Source organism: Ictidomys tridecemlineatus, chromosome 3 (genome assembly GCF_052094955.1).
Source record: "Ictidomys tridecemlineatus isolate mIctTri1 chromosome 3, mIctTri1.hap1, whole genome shotgun sequence".
In the NCBI taxonomy this organism is placed as follows: Eukaryota; Metazoa; Chordata; class Mammalia; order Rodentia; family Sciuridae; genus Ictidomys; species Ictidomys tridecemlineatus.
This window is the reverse complement of record NC_135479.1, coordinates 34,824,117-34,847,941: the sequence shown is the minus strand read 5'-3', so window position 1 is coordinate 34,847,941 and position 23,825 is coordinate 34,824,117. Positions and strand designations below refer to the sequence as shown.

General features: G+C 33.5%; 1 protein-coding gene across 9 annotated transcripts in view; it reads left to right on the top strand.

The window, feature by feature from the left end:
• Positions 1-23,825, top strand: part of Bcas3 (BCAS3 microtubule associated cell migration factor) — a 573,169-nt gene that overhangs the window by 62,984 nt on the left and 486,360 nt on the right. For all 9 annotated transcript variants that reach the window (XM_005321544.5, XM_078042365.1, XM_040269079.2 and 6 more), the window contains one exon: positions 16,659-16,731. In XM_005321544.5, coding sequence (XP_005321601.2) covers positions 16,659-16,731 — 73 coding nt within the window. The remainder of the gene's footprint in view (positions 1-16,658; positions 16,732-23,825) is intronic.

Below are 23,825 nucleotides of genomic sequence, written 5' to 3'. Positions count from 1 at the left end.
AGTTAGAGTGTTCATAGATTCAATCTCCAGTATATCCCTGCCCCGACCCTCCATGCACAAAAGAAAGTTTTGTTTATATAATATCATACCACTTAATTTGTTAATTTTAAAAATTTACTTTGTGCTGGGGATCAAATCCAGGGGCTTGCTAAGCAAACATTCTGCCACTGAGCTATACCCCAACCATGCTATCATTTTAAATTTAATAGCACTAAGTTTTGCATTATTTATTTATTTGTTTGTTTTTGCAGTTTTGCAGTACTATTGGACCTAAGGGTTTGTACATTCTAGACAAGTCTCTACTACTGATATCCACTTCCAGGCCATTTTGTTTTTAGGAGTACAGTGTGTGAGTGTGTGTGTGTGTGTGTGTGTGTGTGTGTGTGTACGTGGGTGCATACATTTTTTGGGCAACCAGAATGCATATGTACCGAAGTTTTGAGAAACTTTCTGTGATATGATTTTAGGTTAGTCATTTAAATTTTATACCTTAGTATTATACTTTCTGAAATGTAAATAATGTTTTTCTTAACCTACCTTTATAGGAATAGCATGAGGACCAATGAAGTAAACTACTATATATTTTTTTAAATCATCATTATGACTTTTTTTTTTAAATCTCATTAATAAAACAGCTAAAACAGCAAGTATCAAGAAGGAGCTCCATGGCCTCCTTACCACCTGGTAAGAGGGAAGAAGTGACTGCAGAATTCTTGGTGTGTCTCCCATTACTACCTTCCTTTCTCCCTCCCACACTATGCTCAAAAATGAATTGCTACCACTGCCATGAGACCAAGGCCTCTAAATTCCTTATGTTCTTTATCCCTTTTTCCCAGGATCACCATAGCCCCAATCTCACAGGTCATGTCTCATCCTCACACTCTCTCCATATGGTACTCATTTTGCAAACTTTGTCTATCTATAAAATTCTCATATTCTCTCCACTACTCCGCCCCAACTCCTGAAACTTTTTGATTGCCCTCTTGGAAGTCACTGTAACATCTTTTGTAGTGCTCTTTTCCTTTATCCTCCTTGAGGTTTTCATTAGTTATTTCTTCTCTGGTTTTGAAGAATAGATGATTTCTCAAAATGATTTTTGAGTTTGGAGATTTTGAATAACATACATAGATAGAAACTCACAAATATAAATCATTGATTTATGATTTTCAAATATTTTTGTTCTCAGGGCTGAGGCTGTAGCATCGTGGCAGAGTGTGTATGTTTAGCATGCTCAAATTCTTGATTTCAATCCTCTAACCAAAAGAAAATTAAAAAAATATGTTTTTCTCTGTGTCCGTGACATTTCCTTTCACCCTCTCATGTCCAGTTTATCATTTTTAAAATCAGTTAGGTCTTTGGTATTCTAAGAATTCAGTAAGCCCATAATACTATTGCCTATAACATCTTCTTTATGTAACTCATAATTTTTCTATATCTTTCTTCTCAAATTCATTTCCTCTCCATTGAGCAGAATACATTTTTAGTTAATTTGATGAAAGTCTATTAGAATGGGTACTATTTTATGCAGTTTATTCAAATGCTTTCTTCATTATGTGGTTAAGCAAAGTTTTAAATTAATAAAATTGCCTTTCATAATTAAGTAAATTATTATTTTCAGATGTGAGTGGGGACAAGACTGTTTCCTCTGGAATAATTTGCCACAAAGTAATAGAGATCCATACAAACATTATTAACTTTCATTCTTTTGGTTATCGTTTGTCAGATATTCTTATGCTTGGGAAATAGTTGCTTACTCAGCAAGATTCACTTCCTGCAGTCTATAAATCTTTAAAGGAACAATTTTTAGTGGTAGTTGTAATTGATATTTGACTGGCATAAGTGGTTTTATATCTCTTTATAAAAGGATATAAATACCTTTGTAAAAAGGCCAACCCCAGCATTTGACCAGGCTGTAGTGTTCTTTTGACTAAAGCTGAGAGGGTTACTCTTGTGAGCGTATGCTATAAGTAGCATATGGTTTTGTGGGAAGTTAAAGGTATGGGATGTGAAAACATATATATATATATACACACACACACATATATACACACACATAATATACTTGGAGATATATACATACACACACACACACTTTGAGTTACTTTTGTATTAGTGTTCTTGACTTTTTTTTAAAAAAAATTATTTGTTAATTTTTTCAGTACTAGGTACTGATCCTAGAGAAGCTTTATCTCTGAGTTAAATCCCCAGACATTTTTCTTTTGGGACAAGTTCTCACTAAGTTTGCAATCTTCCTGCCTCAGTCTCTGAAGTTGTAGGATTATAGGCATGTGCCATCATGCCTGGCTAGTATTCTTGTCTTAATGCAACCTTGATTATTTTTAACTAGAAAATTATATACTTGGAAGCATTTGGATGTTAACTAAAGGGCTTTAACGTTTTTTTTTTTTTTTCAGTTTCAGAGTGGTATTCAGTTAACAACAACAACAACAAAAATAATTGTGATCATGTAAGCTATATCAGAAACAATTGACAATAAAAGAATCACCTTCCCCATAAAACTAATTTGAGCTATGTACGAAAAAGAACATGCTTTAAGTTTCTGTGCCATTTATATCCTCAAATTGTACCAGATAAGGTTAGAGTCTATTGAAAATACCACCAGGACAGTGCTAAGGACACATTTTGTAGTATGTTAACTATACCAAAAAATAAATAAATAAATAAAAAGAAAAAGAAATTGTGCAAATTATTTTTTAAAAGTTTATATATATATATGTATATTTTATTTATTTTTTTTGTACCAGGGATTGAATTCAGGAGTGCTTAACCACTGAGCCACATCTCCTTCCCACTTTTATTCTATTTTTTTAAAATTTTGAGACAGGGGGATTGGGAATGTGGCTCAAGCGGTAGTGCGCTCGCCTGGCATGTGTGTGGACCTGGTTCGATCCTCAGTACCACATACAAAACAAAGATGTTATGTCCGCCAAAAACTAAAAAATAAATGTTAAAAATTCTCTCTCTCTCTCTCTCCCTCTCTCTTTCACTCTCTCTTAAAAAAATTTTTGTTTTTGAGACAGGGTCTTGGTAAGTTGCTGAGGCTGACCTTGAACTTGTGATCTTCCTGCTTTAGCCTTCTGATTTGCTGTGATTACAGGCCTATGCCACCATGCCCAGTGTAATTATGCACTTTAAAAACAAATCTTACACAGATATACATTTCAGTTTTTTCTTCAAGAGGAATGAACTGTGAACCAAGTGGCGTAAATGCTATAGGTTAGTTAAAAAAACCCCTAAAAGAACCTATTTAGTCGGGCTGCGGTTGTGGCTTAGTGGTAGAGCGCTCGTCTAGCATGTGTGAGGCCCTGGGTTTGATCCTCAGCACCACATAAAAATAAAAATAAATAAATAAAATAAAGGTATTGTGTCCAACTACAGCTAAAAAAATATTTAAAAAAGAACCTCTTTAGTCATCGTTATCTTCATCATCATCTTCCTTCTCCTCCTCTGTTTTCTTCTCATAAGGTTGCTTGTCATCTGCTGCAGCATTCTTCTAAAAGTCTCCCTGATAATTTACAACACCACTCATGGGTAGGCTGGAAGTTTCCCCTTAGATTTTTGAGCTATACTAAGAACAGAATAACAACAACCACCACAGCAAAAAGCCAGAGGTTTTCATTTCTCCCTTTTAGTGGGTTTTGTCACCTTTTCCATGTTTTCAAATTTACGTTTCTCATTAGCAGAAGTTGTCTTCCTACTACTTACAGTGAATTTTTCTAAATCATGCAAGGATGGTATGATTCTGTTTGAAAATATTCTTATGACCATTTAATAAATAGACCTTTTAAAGTGGGAGATTAGACCAAGCATGATATATTTACTGGAAGATGGTATATATTACAGTGTTTTTGGACAAATATGCAAATGGGGCTGGGAGTGTAGCTCAGTGGTATAACATGTGGTTAGCATGTGCAAGACCCTGGATTTGATCCTCAGCATAACTAACTAACTAAAATTAAATAAATAAACACCCCTCTAATGAAACAAAATTCAAATGTTTATAACATTTACCATCATGTCAATGCTCTGATAACTTCTCATACGTAGAGATTATTGTTGCTAAAAATAGACCTTTTTTTTGGGTTGTTGTTTTGTTTTGGTACCAGAGATTGCACGCAGGAATGCTTAGCCACTGAGCCGCATTCCGAGCTCTTTTTAATTTTTATTTTGAGACAGGGTCTTGCTAAGTTGCTTAGGGCCTTGCTAATTTGCTGAAGATGGCTTTGAACTTGTGATCCTCCTGCCTCAGCTTCCTGAACTGCTGGGATTACAGGTGTGTGCCAGCATACCCAGTAAAAATAGACCTTTTAATATAATTTTTTAAAATGATGCGAGGGATCAAGCCCCAGGCCTTCTTGCTCATATTTGGCAAGCACTCTACTTCTGAACCACCCCAAATTCCAGTTTCAATATAAAGTTTTGAAAATTTGTTAGAAAGTAGTTCCAAGTAAATTCTGAATCTTCTATTGTAATTTGTGTCCATTTATAGCATCAAAGGATGCTATCTGACTGTTATGGGAGTATATTTGCAGCTTTTTTACTTCTCATTTCCAGGTTGAGGTTTTTTATATCTTTCTTAGAGTTATGGGTAAGATAGTCTTGTATATTGAAATATTTTTTAAGCTAATTATAGGAAACCTTTAAATATTTTATTGGATACACATGCAGATGTTTAATGTTGACCCTTTAAGCTAATTGTGCCATCATGGCTCTGCTTTATTATTTAAAGATTTTAATCATTTTTTCTTACATAGAGCTTATCGTCCTTCTTGCCCTTGTTTTTTTTCCCCCCCTCTTTAATTTCGTTTATCGTATACTTATTTGGATTACATTTATTTTTTATTGTCTCTGTTCTATTTCACACTTAATGCTAATCTTTAAAAAAATTAAAAAGAATTTTATAACAATGAATTATAAAAATATTTGTTTACTCATTTATTCTTTAATTCCATTTCTTTCTGTATCAGTTCATACAAGAGCTAGTATTCACATTTCCAGACATTTTTCTACTGTGAATTTCTTTTTATTTAATTGGAGATTTTCTGAGCTTTCTGGATCAAAAAACTGTTGACATTTTATAATTCTGGAAAACTTGGGTTATTTATCTTTTAATATCATATTTTTATTTATTTTTATCCTCTTTTCATTGCTTACAGAGCGCTTCATATAGAACTTTCGGTCAGAAGAACAACAGCAGGTGAATAACCTAGTTAGAAAATAGATAAAACACCCTCAAAAGTAAAAGAATTCACACTGGTGCCTAGCAAGTGCAAGGTCTTGGATTTGATTCCCAGCACATTAAAAAAAAAAAAGAAAAGAAAAGAAAAAGAAAAGAAACAGAAAATTACACCATACCAGCTATATAATAGTGTTTTAAAGTTAAGGAAGAACCCACATATGAGGAGTCTAGAAATTCCTGCTGAGAAATGATGGCTTTAACACTACTTTTATCTTTTGTATCCTTTCAAATAGCTTGTAGCACAGTGTGAGACCCATAATTGTTTAATAGTTACCTGCTAGGTTACTTTTTATTCTAATTTATACATTAACCAACTTTTAATTTTAAAAATATCAAACTGATATAAAACTGGAATAATAAAATAAAAATATTTGCATTTTCTTCCCCTATACTAATTATAAGTATTTTATCACATTTTAGATTAAATTAAAAAAAAACCTCACCCCTTATCTTGTTACTGTAATCAACTGCTGTTAATGTTGGTTCATATCATTTACCACTGAACATATTTGTTATTTCCTTAAATTTTAATGCAGCTTTAATTTATAGTACACAAATCCACGCTTTCATGTGGTATAGATTTTTTTTTTATACTGTGAGTTTTGACAAATACAGGTATCTTTGTATCAAACTCAGACCTTTATGAATTTTGCATTTGCCTTACCTGAGGCAGTTCTCACATGCCCTTTCCTAGTCACTCCCAGCTCTTCTAGTGGCTTCTATTATTTTAACTTTTTTCACTTCATAGAGAATACTTTAAAAAAAATTATTTATTTATTTATTTATTTATTTATATATATGTGGTTGAGAATCTAACCCAGTGCTTCACTCATGCCAGGCAAGTGCTCTACCGCTGAGTCACAACCCCAGCCCAAGAATACTTTTACTTAATTTTGGTGTTACATGCATTAGTTTATATTTCCTTTTTATTGCTGAATAGTATTCTATTGAATGAATGTATAAGTTCCATGGAATTTAGGTTGAACATGCTTTTGAGATATCATGAATAAAGCCATTATAAGCATTCTCATTTTAGGCTTTCTGTCAGGAAGTAAAGATTAACAATATAATGAGTATAATATAAGATCTGGTAAGTACTGTGAAGAAATAAATCAGGGACAGGATATATGGTGTAAGGGAGGGTGGTCTCAGAAAAGCCTTTCTGATTAGGAAACCTTTTAGTAAAGATCCAATAAAGTAAACAAGTGAACTATGCAGATGACTAGGAGAGAAGTGAGTATATGCAACAGAGAGAGTAGAAAGCACAGCATTACTGAACCATAGATGTGCTTGGCAAACTCCAGTGTGGGTGCAGAGTGAGCATTGTAGAGAGCTATCAAAGAAATGTTGGTACCTTGGTAAAAAGAGCAAGACACCTGTCAAGGTTGTGAGCATTATTATTATTTTTAACCATAAAAATAGATAACAGCTTTTACATATTAGGGTTGCAAGAAAAAATAATAATTGCATAAACTTTCAGTTTTTACCTGGTTTAGCACTGTGCTTTTTTTTTTGCACGCATTATTTAAAAAAAATTTTTTTTAGTTGTAGATGGACACAATATCTTTATTTTTATTTATGTATTTTTATGTGGTGCTGAAGACCGAGCCCAGGGCCTCACGTGTGCACTATGCCACTGAGATACAACCCTAGCCCATGTATTATCTTTTGAAATAGTCACAATAATTCTATGGGATGTATTGGTACTTTACACCCTTTTTACTAATGAGAGGAGTAAAACAAACTGATTCAGTCAAATCTATTGTAAAGAAAAATAATTCCAAAAAATACATTAGCCTTTATCAATAATTTTATTGAAAAAATTCAGCAGAAGAGTTGATTATATGTTATATATAATATATATGTTATATATAATATTTATGTTATATATATGTTGATTATATATAATATATATGTTGAATATATATAAATGTGTGTGTGTGTGTGTGTGTGAGAGTAGGTTTTCTAGTGAGAAAGGGTAACAGGCAAGAATTCTGGGCTGGCTTTCAGGTTCTGATAGGGCATTTAGTACCATAAGAATTCTGAAAAGTTATTTAACTTTTCAAGATCAGATTACTCCTCTGTAAAATTAAATGGAAGATTTATATGGTGCTATTTTAAGTTCTGATGAGGCTAATTTGTGAAGGAAGACTTGATTATCAAAGTGAAATACAAGTTGCCACCAAGGGTTAAGGAATACCTTGTGTATTTATTGTTCAACAATATACTGTCTTGAGCTGCGAAGTACCTCTATGGTAGACATGTGCTTAACATGCTGGAGGCCCCGGGTTCAGTCCTCAGCACCAAAAAGAAAAGGTCTTTATCTACTTTGATGAAATTTTTGAAGTAACTGTGGAGGGTAAAATGTGTGCATATATTTTGGACATTTAAGACAAATGGCAAAGATGTCTTTTGTGATTATATTTAGGTTAAACAGTTCGGGGTAGTAAGATTTATGTCTTGCTGGGTACAGCACTGCACGCCTGTAAGAAGGCTGAGACAGAAGGATTTAAGTTCAAAGCCACCCTTAGCAAAATTTAGCAAGGCCCTCAGCAATTTGGTGAAATCTTGTCTCAAAAAGTAAAAAGGGCTGGGGATGTGGCTGAGTGGTTGAGCGCCCTTAGGTTAAATCTCCAGTACAAAAAAAAAAAAAAAAAAAAAAAAAAAAGTCCTGTTTCTTTTGATACATTGATAGTAAACTTGCAGCCTCTACATCTGTTTTCCTATTTCTTCCTTCTCTTCTCATCTCATATTTTATTCCTCTGTAGTCTGTTTCAAAAAATTGCTCACATTTTTCCTGTTTAGATAAGAAATAAATAATAGGATTACCCAGCTCATAATGGAAATTATTTATATAAAATCTAGTAAAAACTAGTCTGAAAATTTGCACACAAAATTTGTTGACCAGAGAATCAAACTTTCTAGCTAAAATCGAGAACCAGAAAATTTGACTACATCTTAAAAACTCACATTCAGCTGGGGATGTGGCTCAAGCGGTAGCGCGCTCGCCTGGCATGCGTGCGGCCCGGGTTCGATCCCCAGCACCACATACCAACAGAGATGTTGTGTCCGCCGAGAACTTAAAAAATAAATATTAAAAATTCTCTCTCTCTCTCTCTCTCTCCTCTCTCACTCTCTCTTTAAAAACAAAACAAAACAAAACAAAAAAAACTCACATTCAGGGAATCTGTAAGCAAAACACAGAAGAAAAACGGATTCAATCAAATCTATTTTATTTATTTATTTATTTATTTATTTAAAGAGAGAGTGAGAGAGGAGAGAGAGAGAGAATTTTTTTTAATATTTATTTTTTAGTTCTCGGTGGACACAACATCTTTGTTGGTATGTGGTGCTGAGGATCGAACCCGGGCCGCGCGCATGCCAGGCGAGCGCGCTACCGCTTGAGCCACATCCCCAGCCCCTCAAATCTATTTTAAAGAAAAATAATTCCAATAAAATTAAAAATCAAAATGGGAGACTGAGTAGTTTACATTAATTTAGTTGTTCAGTGGAATCCTCCTGAAAAAGATTTTTCAATAGAAATTTATTAGCATGAACATACTTTTATGTGAAAATTTTATATTCAGGACATCATCTTTAACATCAAAAGACTAGAGTTGGAGTGTTTATTTCATTATCAGTTTGATTTTCATTTGCCTCTGGATCTACTTTTGGACTCAAGTAGAAACCATTTCTGTTTGATGTCTTCAAATCTTTAGGGCTGACTTATGGGCATTAACTCTTTGATTTAAATGAGTTTAAAATGGTGTGTATGGTGGGGGATATTATTTAACATTATCTGACAAGCAAAGTGTTTTGAATTTTGTTGAGTGGTAGAGGAGTTGGTAAATTGGTGGGCAAGCCCATTTTCATTACTTTAATTGTGTGATTTATTAGGATTTTAAGCTTTTTATAAATGTTTTAGTGTTATAGGACAGAATTAAAAGGATTTAGAATAAAAGGAGTTTAACAAAAGGACTTTGCAACAGGATTGCAATAGTTTTTATATTTGATGGATTTGGCTAGCCGCTTTTCATTTCAATCATCATGGTACATTCTGTTAAATGCTGTAGAACAGGTGTGTATAACGTCATTCTCTCTATTGTACATGCAAATAAACACACAATTTTATATATAAAAAGTTAATCCGCTGCAATTTGGAGGATTACATTATGGGAGGGTGATGACTCCATTAGGCATCATGAAGAGTACATGCTACTATTTATACTGCATGAAAAAATAAGATAATAGCTACAATGTTTATGAGATTGTAGAATTTTTATACTAACACTTTAAGAATTGTATTTATTCGGACCATCCATAATAAAAATTATCTAAATGAGAATTAAAATTTTGCTACATTGTTTTTAATTCTGGAATTAATTTTTCTTGTTATTATTGTACTGGAGCATGCCTAAAGTAAATTTGGAGGTTTTGTGATATTTATTTATTGTAGACTCGGGTCTTTTTGGCTTACATTGATCTTATAGTAGCTTTTTTTGGGGGAGGGGGGAGTAATACTGTTATCAAGTTAGAAACTCTATACGTATTTTAATATTGATGTTTTGTGAATATCTCTGAATAGTATAACTCTTTCGGATATGTCATGTGGCTGACATATAATTCAAAGTCTGCTGGACTCGTATACCCTAGGAGGTCAGTAGAAACTAATGGAGTTCTTTGATTCAGTTTTGAGAAGAGCAGAACAATCAAACCATTCTTGCCAGTTTTACTTGCATTTTTAAAACTTGATGTTTCATTCATCAAAATATCAGACTGGTATGTACAATACAGGTAAAAACCATAAAGACCTTATAAAGACGAGGAAGTAGAATGAAAATGGGTATTGTTAAATGTGATGGTGAAATATGTAGGAGTGAAGAACTGGCCTTATATAGATGAAGTTCAGTTATAATTAATTTAGAACATAAATATTGTAGGCTTTGGACCAGTTAATTTTTAACTTGTGCTTGGATCAAAAATTGTATTGTTAATTGTGAAAACTGTTTCATTACAGGGTTAGCAATACACAACTCATAGTGAATTGCCCCTGGACAATCATCAATTTTATTTATTTACTTATTTTTTAAAAATATTGTTTTAGTTGTAGATGGACACAATATCTTTATTTTATTTTTTTATTATGTGGTACTGGGGATCGAACCAAATGCCTCATGCATACTAGGCAAGCACTCTACCACTGAGCTACAACCCCAGCCCCTATTTTTATTTATTTTTTAGAATTTTTTAACTCTTACATAGAAACATAAAATTTTTACATCTTTATGAGGTACCATGTGATGTTTTAAACACATTTTCTTGAAGCTTTCCCAATGTAGTTATAAGTACATTTTAAATACTTAGGCACCTATAGCTATACAATTCTAAAAATTTTAGATAATTATAGAGAATTTTATTCATAAACACTGTCTTTATTATTATGGTGTTATAATATAGTGTGGTGTCTAAGCAGAGATAGAACTTATTTTTCAGTCTTTATTATAATCATAGGTAAAAAGTTTCAAATTATGTCAGGTCACAATCTAATTGTATAACCATTAATCTGTCCTCCTTTGGATTAAACCTCATTATTTTTGGACAGATCTGTTAACATTACAAATGCTTTTTTCTACTGGGCTTGAAAAATGAAAGAGAGTTCTAAAGTCCCCCTGTTGATACTTACCAAAATATTATCTCCTTCCTAAACCTCAAAGAGGTAAATCCCTATTTTAAAATTAGTGTTTATCTTTCTATTTATACATTTAGTACTTAATATGCACTACATATCTATCCATCTGTCTATGCCCACCTACAATTTATACCAACCTTATAAAAGTTTTTTTTTAACATTGTGGTAGAAGTAATACAAAACAAAATTTAGTATTAGTCTTTTTGAAGTGTACTGTTTACTATTGTTATATATAATCACATTTTGCAACAGATGTCTAGGACTTTTTAAAAATTTGCATAGTTATAACTCTATACCTATTGAAGAATTATTCATTTCTCCGTCTCTCTTATCCCCTGGAGATCATTATTCTAATTTTTCTCTCAGTGATCTTGATTATTTTAGATACTTCATGTAAGTGGAGTCATACAGTATTTTTCTTTTCATGACTAGCTTAATTTACTAAGAATAATGTTATCAGGGTTCATTCAAATTGTAGCATGTGTCAGCATTTTTTTTTTTTTTTTAATTGTGGTGCTCAGGAGTGAACCCAGGCCCTTGTATATTGCTAGGCAAGTACTTTACCCCACTAAGTTACATCCCCAATCCCCCTCCCTTTTTTTTTTTAACTTTATTTGAAAGAGGTCTCACTAAGTTGCCCAGGATGGCCTCAAACTTGTGATTCTTCTGTCTTAGTTTCTCAAATAGAAGAGTTATCTGTTTTAAGGCTAAAAATTTTTAATCATGTGTAACATATGCCACATTTCTTTATCCATTCATCTATCAGTAGATTTTTGGGTTGCTTCTGCCTCTTAGCTACTGTGAACAAGGATGTATAAGAATTTGCTACTATTTTGTTGAATAATGTTATATTTCAGAACAGTTTTACTTTTGGAGCAAAATCTAGAAGAAACTACATAGAGTTCCTATATGCTCCTGTCCCCATAGGACACAATCTCACTCTCTACTCAAATTTTGCACCATAGTAGTGAACATATCACAATTTGTGATCCTTCATTGATGACATCATTATCCAGCCTATAATTTAATTCAGATGCACACTTGGCATCAATTATTTACATTTTCATGAATGTATAACGTATAAAGGATATGTGCCTACTATTGGGAATATTAAATTGAATATTTTCACTGCCTTAAAAATTCTCTGTGCCCTACATAGTTATATCTCCTCCTTTAGTGTATCTTTCATTTATCATCAGTTTGTAATTTTCCTTAGACAAGTCCTATATGTAGTTTGTTAGATGTATTCTTGAGTTTTTGAGTTTTTTTTTAAGCAACAAAAGTGGAATTTTAAATTAAAATTTTCATGTGGTCTTGGCGAATGTATATGTATATATATATATATTTTTTTTTTAAGGGGAGAGAGAGAGAGAGAGAGAGAGAGAGAATTTTAATATTTATTTTTTAGTTTTCGGCGGAAACAATATCTTTGTTTGTATGTGGTGCTGAGGATGGAACCCGGGCTGCACGCATGCCAGGCGAGCGCACTACTGCTTGAGCCACATCCCCAGCCCCAATATATATTTTTGTTTGTTGATCTGGGGTTCTTTGCCTTGACAACAAGCTTATATGTTAGATGTAGAAGTTTTTTGTTGATTCTTTGTGATTTCCTATGTAATCAATCATGTTTTCTGCAAAAAGGCAGTTTTTTCCTTCCTTTTTGGTCTATGTACCATCTATTTTGTTTCTTGCCTTGTTGTAGTGGGTTGAACTTCTTGTACTATATTGTATGACAGTGGTGAGAGTGGACATTCTTGTCTTTTGCCTGACCTTAGGAAAGAATTCAGTCTTTATGATGTTAACTATAGGTTATTATGATAAGCTATGCTTGCATCACTTGTTACCTAGCCCAATCACTTGGACTCGTCTTATAAACAATTGCTTTTCCTCTTAATATTTTTAGAAGCCTCTTTTTTTTTCTATTGTCCTAAAATTATGTACACTGATATTGGCCTCTTTAATGTGCTGGAATATGAAGGGCTTATAAACTTTTATTAGGGAAATTAAATTATTAATAATTAAATTATTAAATTAAAATAAATTATTTCTTGGTTGATTTTGTCTTCTGTTTTCTCTTTTTGGATCTCCTATTATCTGTATCTTTGTTCTTTTTAAGATTCTTGTGTAGGGATCACAATGCTCTTTTCCTCTCATTCATGTTTTTGTTCTCTCTATGAATTTTTCTTGACTTTTCCATTGATACTTATTTAAGTTTTAGAATCAAATCTACCTCATATTTTATATTGTCAAGAGACTTTAATATTTAAGTATTTATTTTTCATTGTATTCTTGTATTGTTCCATGCCTGCTATATCTCCTTTTATGTCATGGAAATTATTAATAATAATATTTTTATTTTTTGTTATTTTCTTCCTATTGATACACTTTTTAGATGACTGTTAATCTTAGTTGTCTGGATATGATTGACAGTGCCAAATCAAAAGCTAATGGAAAGCTCTGTGTATGTGTTTGTCAACTTTCAACTTTATTGTGGGGTGCTTTGGTTGTGATGTTTGTTAGAGTCCTCTGATGGGGAATATATTTTTTAGATTTTCCTCCTAGACTTGCTTGATTTCCCAAAGAAGATTCTTAAGCTCCTGCCTAAAAGATAAAGTTCAGATGCTGGAAGCATAATGGGAGGGGAGACATGGATGGTAGGCAAGGACTGGTTCTGTTCTAAGAATTAATGTTGTCACTTAATACTCTTGGTTTTTTGTTTTATATTCACCTGTACTCAGGGTACTGCTGTCTTACTAAGAATAGCCTTTCACTCTTCTGCTGGGAATAGGCAGGGTGAGTTGTCTAAGAGAGTAAAGGTCTTAAGTGTAAGTCTTTTTCAAATAGCCAATAACAAACCAGCCTTCCTTATTTTAGCTTCATCCCCTTTCACACCCAATCCAAGTGTGTCTGCTGTTATCACTTATTGTGCCTTTTAAAGATTTAAAGGTTTAGAGTAGTTTGAATCTCAGGGCTTTTTTTTTTTCCCATCACCACATCCCTGCAGTTTACTTAGGGCTGCTAAATTTGTCATCTTTTTTTGGTCTGTTTTCAAAATTAATTGGGGGTTATTATATATTTTTAAACCTTAGATTATTTTAAAGGGATAGCTGGGCGTATTGGTATACACCTGCACTCCCAGATAATCAGGAGGCTGAGGCAGGAGTATAACAAGTTCAAGGCCAGTCTCAGCAACTTATTGAGACCCTATATTAACGTCAAAAAAATTTTAAAAAGGGCTGGGGTGTTATTCAGAGGTAAGGTACCCTGGGTTTAATCTTCAGTGCTGAGGAGGTGGGAGGAAGTTCATAAAGGGATAAAGTGAAATGCATGTCTTCAGCTTGCCAGATTAACTCCAGATTTGAAATAAGCATTAATTTGTCTCTTCTGGTATATGTCTCTTTATTAAAAAAAAGATTAACTGTTTTGGGGATAATTTATATACTCACATGGTTTGAATATTAAGAGGCATAAAATGTTTCTATTTCCCCCATCTCTCATTTTTTCATTCCCGCTCACCCATGGACAAATAATAATTATGATTTTTTATGTGTCCTTGAAGAGTCTGTATATAGGTGTGATTGTTTGTATAATATATATAATTTATGTATATTTTTGCATATACAGTTAATCTTGTTTTGTCTGCTGTATACAAGGTTGTATTTTATTCTGTCTCTTCATATTGTTGTATGTAGTACCTTTTCTGCTTTGTATCTTCTGTCTCATTCCATTTTCTATTAACTACTTTATTCTTATTTATATTTTTATAGTACTGGGGATAGAAAGCACTAGTGCTCTACCTTTAATCTACATCCTTATCCCTTTTTGTTTTATTTGTGATAGGGTCTCACTTAGTTGCCCATTCTGGCCTTGAACTTGTCATTCCCTGTCTTAGCCTCTTGAATAGGTAGGATTACATGCATGCACCACTTCACCTCGGAGGGCATTTCATTCTTTTTTGCAGATATAGGAAATATTTCATTTCACACTTGACATTTTTCTGTCATTTGCTATTTATGCTGTAGTGAGTAAACTTTTATATAAGTTATTTCTCTCATGTCAAAAAATACGTGTAGGGTAAAGACTTAGCAGTGATATTTTTGCTTTAAAGGGTATTTGAATAATAATTTTGATTAATATAGTGAGAGAATTTGATCAAACTTTTGGATTTTCCAATAAGCTCTTAGGTAAATGTCAGTGTATGTCAATGTAGCTAAATTAAAATTTTTTTTGGTAGTTGTAGATGGACAGAATGCCTTTATTTTATTTTAATTTTTGTGAGGTGCTGAGAATTGAACCCAGTGCCTCATGAATGCTAGGCATGCGATCTGCCACTGAGCTATAGTCCCAGCCCCGTAAGCTAAAATTTTAATTGGAAAATTTCTTAATTATTCAAAGTGTAATGACTTGTGAAGCTCATCTTTGTATGGCTAACCCTCTTTCATTATCATCTATTCCCCCTTCCTCCACATTATTTTGATTTACATCCCAGAAAACACATCAGTTTATTGGTTCATATTTTATTTTTTATTTTGAAAAGTAAAGAATATTCAAATATAACTATAATATTATAGGGGAGTAAAAATTTCTCCTCTGACTTCTCAGGGTCTCTGACTAAATATGAGTATGAGAATTAAAATAGATGAACAGGATGAAAGAATGCAAATTTTATTTAAAACTTTTATATGTGTAATAGACTTCTCACAGGAAGAAGAAGACCTAAAGAAGTGACTACACCTGGGTGCTTATATACTAGGTTGAGCAAAGAGTGACATTTGTGGAAGAGTATTTGGAAAGATAAGGTTTAGTTTAATAAATTTTTTAAATGGATTTTCCTTATCCTGACTCTTGATCTTTGGTGATGAGAATGTTGCCCTCTTCCTGGCATGGGGAGGGCATCTTTCACATAGAAAGGGAAGATCAGAGTGTCCTTTCTTCTGTTTTTCATGTGCCTTTAGCTTAAAATATTCAATATTTTAAAGCACCATATTATAGTGTGGCATGTCCTAAACTTTTTTAGCACCATTATCATTATAGTTTTAAGGAATTTCTCTTACGTGTGAGGTTGAAAATTTTTTTCAGGGCTGGGTATGTGGCTCAAGTGGTAGCACGCCCGCCTGGCATGCGCGAGCACTGGGTTCGATCCTCAGCACCACATAAACAAATAAAGATTAAAAAAATAAAAAAATAAAAAGAAAATATTTTTCATAAGGTTCAAAGCCACTTGTATTTCCTGACTTTATTTTTTCTGTTTATTACTTTTATATCAGTTTTTTATCCAGTAATATTATTGAGTTCATTTATTATTATGTAGACTAGGAATTCTTGTATAGCGTTGGATGGGGCCAGCAACACTGAATATTCTTGTGTCATTGCTAATTTAAATGGAATATTCTGAACCATCACCTATGATACTTGTGTAGATTTTTTTGAATAATCAGAATTGGGTTTTCTATTGTTCTTACGATTAGGTGTAGGATTTAATTAATCTTTCTTCACTTGCTGAAATGTCAATATGATGAATTATATTAGTACTTTTTTGTGTGTGTGTATGATGCTAAGAATTGAACCAGAGCCTTGCATAGGTGAGGCGTATACTTTGTTTCCGAGCTACACCCCTGGCCCTTGTGTAAATGTTTTAAAGCATGAAATAATGAGAATTAACTAGAACACTTCTCAAAATTTTCATTTTGTTTTTATACTCCTTTACAGGTGGTCAAAAATGTGATAACTTTGCTGAAAAAAGACCCCTTCTTGGTGTGTGTAAGAGCATTGGATCTTCCGGGTAAGGAAATTTTTAAAAATAAATTGAATCAGCTACTACAAATTTGTGTGTTTATTCCAGAGTGGAACCTCTGATGTCTTAAAATCTTTGAAATCATAAGACTAAGCTCCCATAAGAGAAAAGAGAAAGGAAGTAAAACATATTTAGGGTTTTGTGATATAGCCACTGAATTCTTTATTTCCCTGCTCAGTATTTTTTCACGTATAGAGTGATAGCAGGAGGCAAAAGAAAACCAGTCATAAATAAGAATATAGTCTTTAAATAAAAGATTGCCAAAATTTTTTAATTTATGTGTTTCTGTATAGTCATTGTTATGAATGTCTTTATACAATAGATTTGATGTTACTATTAGCTAATGATAATGTCATTCTTATGATAGAATAAAAATTATTAACTGTAACTAACATTTATTGGTGCAGTAACATGTGCCTGAGTCAGCTCTAAAGACAGCATAAATTTGTCTTTATTCCCATTGCAGAACTGTGAAAAAGTGCCATTCTGTTCTTTTTCATAGTGTAGCATAAATATGGCACTGGATTCACTCAATTAACCTGTGGATTCAAATCTAAGCAGCCATGTGCTTAATTTAATGCAGGCTGCATTTGTAATAGTAATAGGGCTGTGGACTAAGAGGACAAATTGTTATTTATTTTGAAGTCAGTTTCTTTACTTCCTCCTTATGTAAAATGGGAATAATAATCTTTCCAGTGATTTATATTGAATTAGCTATCCTTTTGTTATTGATATTTTTTCTATATAATTCCAGTTAGAAATTACGTTTAGCCACTAGTAAAGTTACAGTGACCTACACACTTTCTGTAGTTAAAAGTCTACTGATAAGGGGGTGTAGCTCAGTGGCAGAGCACTTGCCTAGCATGTATGAGGCACTGGGTGTGAGCCTCAATACCACATAAAAATAAATAAATAAATAAAATATTGTGTTTATCTACAACTAAAAATATATATATTAAAATAAGAAGTCTACTGATAGGCAGTTTCGATACAGTGAAATGTTTTGATGATGTCATTAGTGATCTAGGTTCTTTTCTAGCTTTGACATTCTTTTAATGTGACTCCTTTTCCTAATGATCTCAAATGGCCACTGTCTTTTCAGTTACTGCATCTCCTTCAACTGAACTCAGCTGTAAAAAGTTGGAAAGTCATTATGGTTTTATTAGTAAGAAGATGATAAAAATGAATATTAGATTGGCAACTGGAAATCTATGACAAATGCTTTCAACTCAGTCTATATAGATCATGGGGCTTTGGAAAAGGCACGAATATTTTAATGATATAACATGTTTTGATCATGGAGTCTTTGTTATTGCTTCATAAGGATGTATTTTAACTTTATGTACTACTAGACAAGTTTCTTCAGTGAAAATTTTGGGTATGAGTAGGCCTTTGGAAATTTATTGTGTACCAAAGTACTCTGCCAGATATGGGATGAGAAAACCAGAGATGTAAGGATGTGACTGAAAAAGTACAACTTTTGTGAAAAATAATTATGAAATTATGATGTATACGAGATTCAAAGAAGGGAGAGGTAAATATGTATGGAGTTATGGCAGAAGGCCTAATGGAGAAGTAACACTGGCTGGATCTTAATAAATGGGAAGTATTGCAATAGATACAGAAGAGTAAGAAGGGCATCCAAAGTAGGTTATAAAATGATCATGGAACAGAAATGGTCATGGAGCAAATAGATTTAAGAATGATAAGAGTTTATGAATTAGAGGTAAGGTCATCTACACAGGTAAAAATATATATGCCCATGCCCTGGTACTCAACAAAGGCATACAAGAATCTGAAAATGTTTAGGTTTCAGCAGTTGCTGAACTCTGCACAATTACAGTGGTAATCTGTGGCATTCATGCCTGCAGCTCCCATCCCATTCTTAAGTTATCCCCCTTCCAGGCGTGGTAGATACAGAGGCTATTCCAGAGTGAGGAAGGTTGTGCAGACCAGCCCAGTACTGCCTTACTGTGGTTGAAAGATGCTCACTTAACTTGAAATGTCAGGTGTTGCCCATGTCTACCAACATTGTTGATGGAGGTTACTATCTTGAGGGCATGTTTATCTCGAGGAGCAATGACTTTTTCAGCTTCAGTCATTAGCTCAGGATTCATGAATGTATAAAGGAGCCATAAAAGGCACAGGGGAAAAAAATCTGGGTAGACTTGAACATGGATGAATGTGCAGATGCTTTGGCAAAGGCAACTCATCATTGGCTGACTCTGAAGATACATAGGGAGAAGGACAATTCCCTGACACAAGCCTGTCTCTTAAAGCAGAAATAAAAAGAATCAATAAAACTGAGTAGAGATATCATTAACTGCACATTGTAGAGGAAGACATTTCATAGGATACAGGATTAGTGTACCCTATCATGTAGAATGCCTACTTTTAAATATAAAATTATAACACATGCTAAAAGAAACAAATAGTGTGGCATAATGGGGGAAAAAAAGATAGGCAATGGAAATAGTCCTCTGACTCTCTCCTGATGTTAAATATTGGAAACAAAAGTTTTAAAGCAGCTTCTACAAATATATTGTAAAAACCAAATGAACTATGTTTAAAGAATTAAAGGAAAGTATAGTGATAAATAATTCAAAATGTCTCAAAAAGGAGTAAGGAATGTGAAAGAGTAAATTAACTAAGGAACTCAGCACCATGTTCAAGACAGCACAAAAAAGATGAGGGGGCTGAATAAGTTTACAAGGGAGCTGAGAGAATGGAAGCCACAGATAATGGGGAAGCTATGATGAGGAAGTCAGAATTTGTTGTTACCTGCAGAAGAGTGAAAGCTCCACAAAAAGAAGTGTTTTTGAACCTGGATGGCACAGAAGGAAAGGGAAATCTTAAGAAGTTCCAACTTTTGTGTTAAGTTACTAATGGTTATGTTAATTAGAAGTGGAAGGAGATTGCTTGGGAGAATTGGAATATGACTTTTCTTTTTGTCATGATTTACCTTAGAGCCCTTATACAAAATCCTGGCATTTTCAATTTTGACTGATTTTTACCTTTTTTTTTTTTTTTTTGGTAGTGCTGGGGATTGAATCCAAGGCCTTGTGCTTGCAAAGCAAGCACTCTACCAATTGAGCTATATCCCTAGCCCTTCCTATTGTTTTAAAGTCTGATGGAATCATAGTTTAGACTAATATTATTTATGCAGGCACCAAAATAAGGCCTATACCATTCTTCCAGTTTTTGCTGCTAATAGATAAGGGTTTTTCCAATGGTTTCTTGGCATCAATTTCAAGCACCAAGTCTTTCATTTCCCTTCCCTCTTGTGTGTTTTTTTTTTTTTTTAGAATTTTTTGTAGGTACTTTGGCTTTTCTTCAATCACTCTGTCTTGGCTTTGTGGTTCTTTTTATTGCCCAAAGAATGCGTTTGTAAACCAGATGCCAAGATGCATGCCTGTAATGTCAGCTAGTTGGGAGGCTGAGGCAGGAGGATTATGAGTTTCCGACACTGTCTCAAGAATTAAGGGCTTAGGAGTATAGAGCAGCCATGGGTTCATTCCCAGCATTGCAATCAATCAATCGATTACTGAACCACTTGGTATCCTATAACCACTTGGTATCCGACTTGGGCCTTTGGATTTTAGTACTGTTCAAATATTCTTAATCTGAAACTTTTTAAGTGCTACTTTTATGCTCAAAAATTTTAAAATTTTGAAGCATTTCAGATTTTGGATTTTTGGATTAGGAGTATCCAGCTGGTAAAGTCTATGCAAATATTCCAAAATATGAAAAATGCTGAATCTGAAGCATTTTTAGTCCCAAGAATTCTAGACAAGAGATACTCACCCTGTGCTGGTAGTGATGGTGTATGGCTATAATCCCAGTGGTTTGGGAGGCTGAAGCAAGAGGATTGTGAGTTTAAAGCCAGACTCAGCATTTTAGAGAGGCACTAGGCTGGGGATGTGGCTCAGTGGTTAAGTGCCCCAGAGTTCAATCCCTGATACAAAACCAACCAAACAAGAAGAGATTCATACCCTGTATAATCTTAGACCTGTCAAGGCTTCAATGCAAGGTAAATATGATTCCTGTTCATCTGATTATGGATGTAGGGAAATCTTATGGAAATAAGTTGATAATACTATTATTTACTAATTACATTTTCTCATGTGGCTGAGGGATATTCTTCATTTATCTGGAAATATTAGTATTCTCTTTTATAAATCAGAGTTACTAGCATAAATGTATGAATGCAGCATTTATTTTGACCCTTGTTCACTTTTAATACTTATGGCAAATTTTTAGTTTTTATATGGGGGTAATGCGGGGAGCCAGAGCATTACTCACTTAATTTATACTTAATACAGTTTTAAAATATACAGTGGACAAATCTAAGTAGAGATAAGAGTGGTCTATTTGTATAAATTGATAAATATTATGTAAGATTATAACTATGGGAAAGTTGTTTATGTATTTATTTATTTAAAAATATAGCTTTGGGCTGGGGATGTGGCTCAAGTGGTAGCACGCTCGCCTGGCATGCGTGCAGCCTGGGTTCGATCCTCAGCACCACATACCAACAAAGATGTTGTGTCCGCCGAGAACTAAAAAATAAATATTAAAAATTCTCTCTCTCTCTCTCTCCTCTCTCACTCTCTCTTTAAAAAAAAAAATATATAGCTTTGGAACTATGGACACACCCAAGTAGTGTACTCAGTCTACTGAAATGATTACATGCTGGTGACCAAACAAAGGACTTTATTTTTTAAACAATTGTCTTACTTGCATATGATATATGAATTCCTGAAAATATGTGCAGAATTCAGATAATGTCCTCAAATTGTGTATTTTGAGAATTTAAATGAAAAGAAATAAATGGGAGATGAAATTCTATATCATTTCTAAGTAAGAGGAGAGTTGTTAGCAGAACATCAGTGAGAACCATCTGAAGGGTATTATTGGCAGGAACTGTGGCCTGTGGTTGAAGGGTTCAGCTAACCTGCAGTAACCTGACAGCAGGGCAGCCAGGGTTGTTCCAAACATATTCTCATTTCTCCACATGTCTTCTACAAAGTAAACACAGCTAGAAGCCAGAGGGCTGGACTCTGAAGATGCAGAGACCAATGATGCAATCCATATGATGAAGTTTATACAACCTAGTACTCAGGATAGTATTCCAATATAAAATTAGGACATTAAAGAGAAGTGTTAATAAAAGTACAAAAAAACCCCATAAAAACACAGTAAGTAAGTACCCAGTAAAGTACTTTTATGGAATGGAGATGAAAGGAACAATTGGGACTGTTAAGTTTGGAGGAAAGAACAAAATGGACAAAGACCAGGAGATACATTTTTAAGTCTGATCACATGGTCATTCTGAGCCACAAAGAATATTGTTTCTTCTATTTTTTTTTTTTTGGCACTCAGTGGAACTAATATGCTTGATACTTAGTTGCCGTGAAATTGAAGCATAAAAAACTAAAATTCTGTGCATTTTATTTATTAATGCAACTTTCTTCAAGTAATGAAATCATTTCCAATTCAGAATCATATTGCAGGAGAAAGTATAAAGTATATATACTTTGAAATATTTTTGAGAGGTAGTTGACATGCAATGAGCTATATATATTTTCAGTGCACAATTAATATCTTTCACATGTGTACACCTATGAAACCATTGCCACAATATCTACTACTCTCAAAAGTTTCACCATATTTCTCTATATTTTTTCCCCTTTGGCTCTTCCCAACTCCTTTTTCCATGATCACCACTGACTTATTTTGTTACTATGGATTTTGTACATTTCTGACAAATTTCTAGTTCCTCTGTTTTCTCAGAAGTGCTTGACATTCTCAGTCTTTGTAATTATAAGTATTCTTGAAAAGGTGAATCAATTTTTTTTCTGCTACTAGGGATTGAACCCAGGGGTGCTTTACCTCTGAGCTACATCCTCAGCCAATTTTATTTTTTATTTTGTGACCAGGTCTCACTAAGTTGTTCTTTGCCCTTGAACTTGAGATCATCCTGCCTCAGCCTCTCAAGTTACTGAGTTACAGGCGTGTGTTGCTGCTTCAGGCTTATTATAGTTTTATCTTTCATTTTTTTCACCATTTTCTTCATTCTTAATCCTTAATTAGTTAAATTATTATTATCTTCCAATTCTGATTCATAATATTGTTTCATGTCTAAAAGTTGTTTATTTTAGTTACCTTGCCTTACATAAAAGCTCTTGAAAAACTATACTGCCGTACATTTTGTTTTGCATAATGGTTTTCACACTAAACAAATATAAATTAAAACAGTATTCTAGGTGAGATTTCAAGAAAAGATTATTGCCAATTTGTTCAAAGCAGTAATTTCTAGTTATAGATTCATATCTTACAACTTTAAATATACACTGTTTTCAATTATTATAGTAACACTTTCCAAGAATCTCACTTGTAGATGACATCTATTAATATTCTTATACAGTCCTTTCTCAGTTGAAAATGAGCTTATTTGTGAGACTTCTTACCAATAATATATTTGTAAATATAGCAGAAGTGGGACCTTGGTAAATGTTCTCCTGTTGGGTCTTGCTCTGTTAAACCATCATCAATATCATGTGAAGGTGAAAGACCACATGGAAAGAAGGCCAGCCATCTTATTCACAGGGAGATCCCTTTCTCTTGTGAGTAAATTCTAGGTGATTTATTCTGTGCTCTGCCACTTGACTATTATGCTCTGTTTTCCAAGCAATCCCTGCTTGACTCTGGTGCCATCTCAGGAGCAGGCTTGGTGAATAATGAGTATTTATAATCCCTGCTCCACACACATGTGTGTGTTGTTTAAAGTTGGTGATTTTTCTCTCTCCTAATTAAGCTGCGACACAATTTAGGTGTGACTTCATTTACTTTGCTTGTTGATGTGTTTTGTTTTTTTGGAAGATGTTTGAAGTTGGGTTGCCATATTCACATTCTTAAAAACATTGTAAAAATATGTGGGTTTGTTGTACTTACGTGGACCTTAATTACTTTTCTCTTTTATTAATGTGTTATAGTAATTATTTAACCGTAGATATTGATGCTACCTCATGCATATTATTATATTGTATACATATCTCCAAGTGTGTGAAGCAAAAATGGTA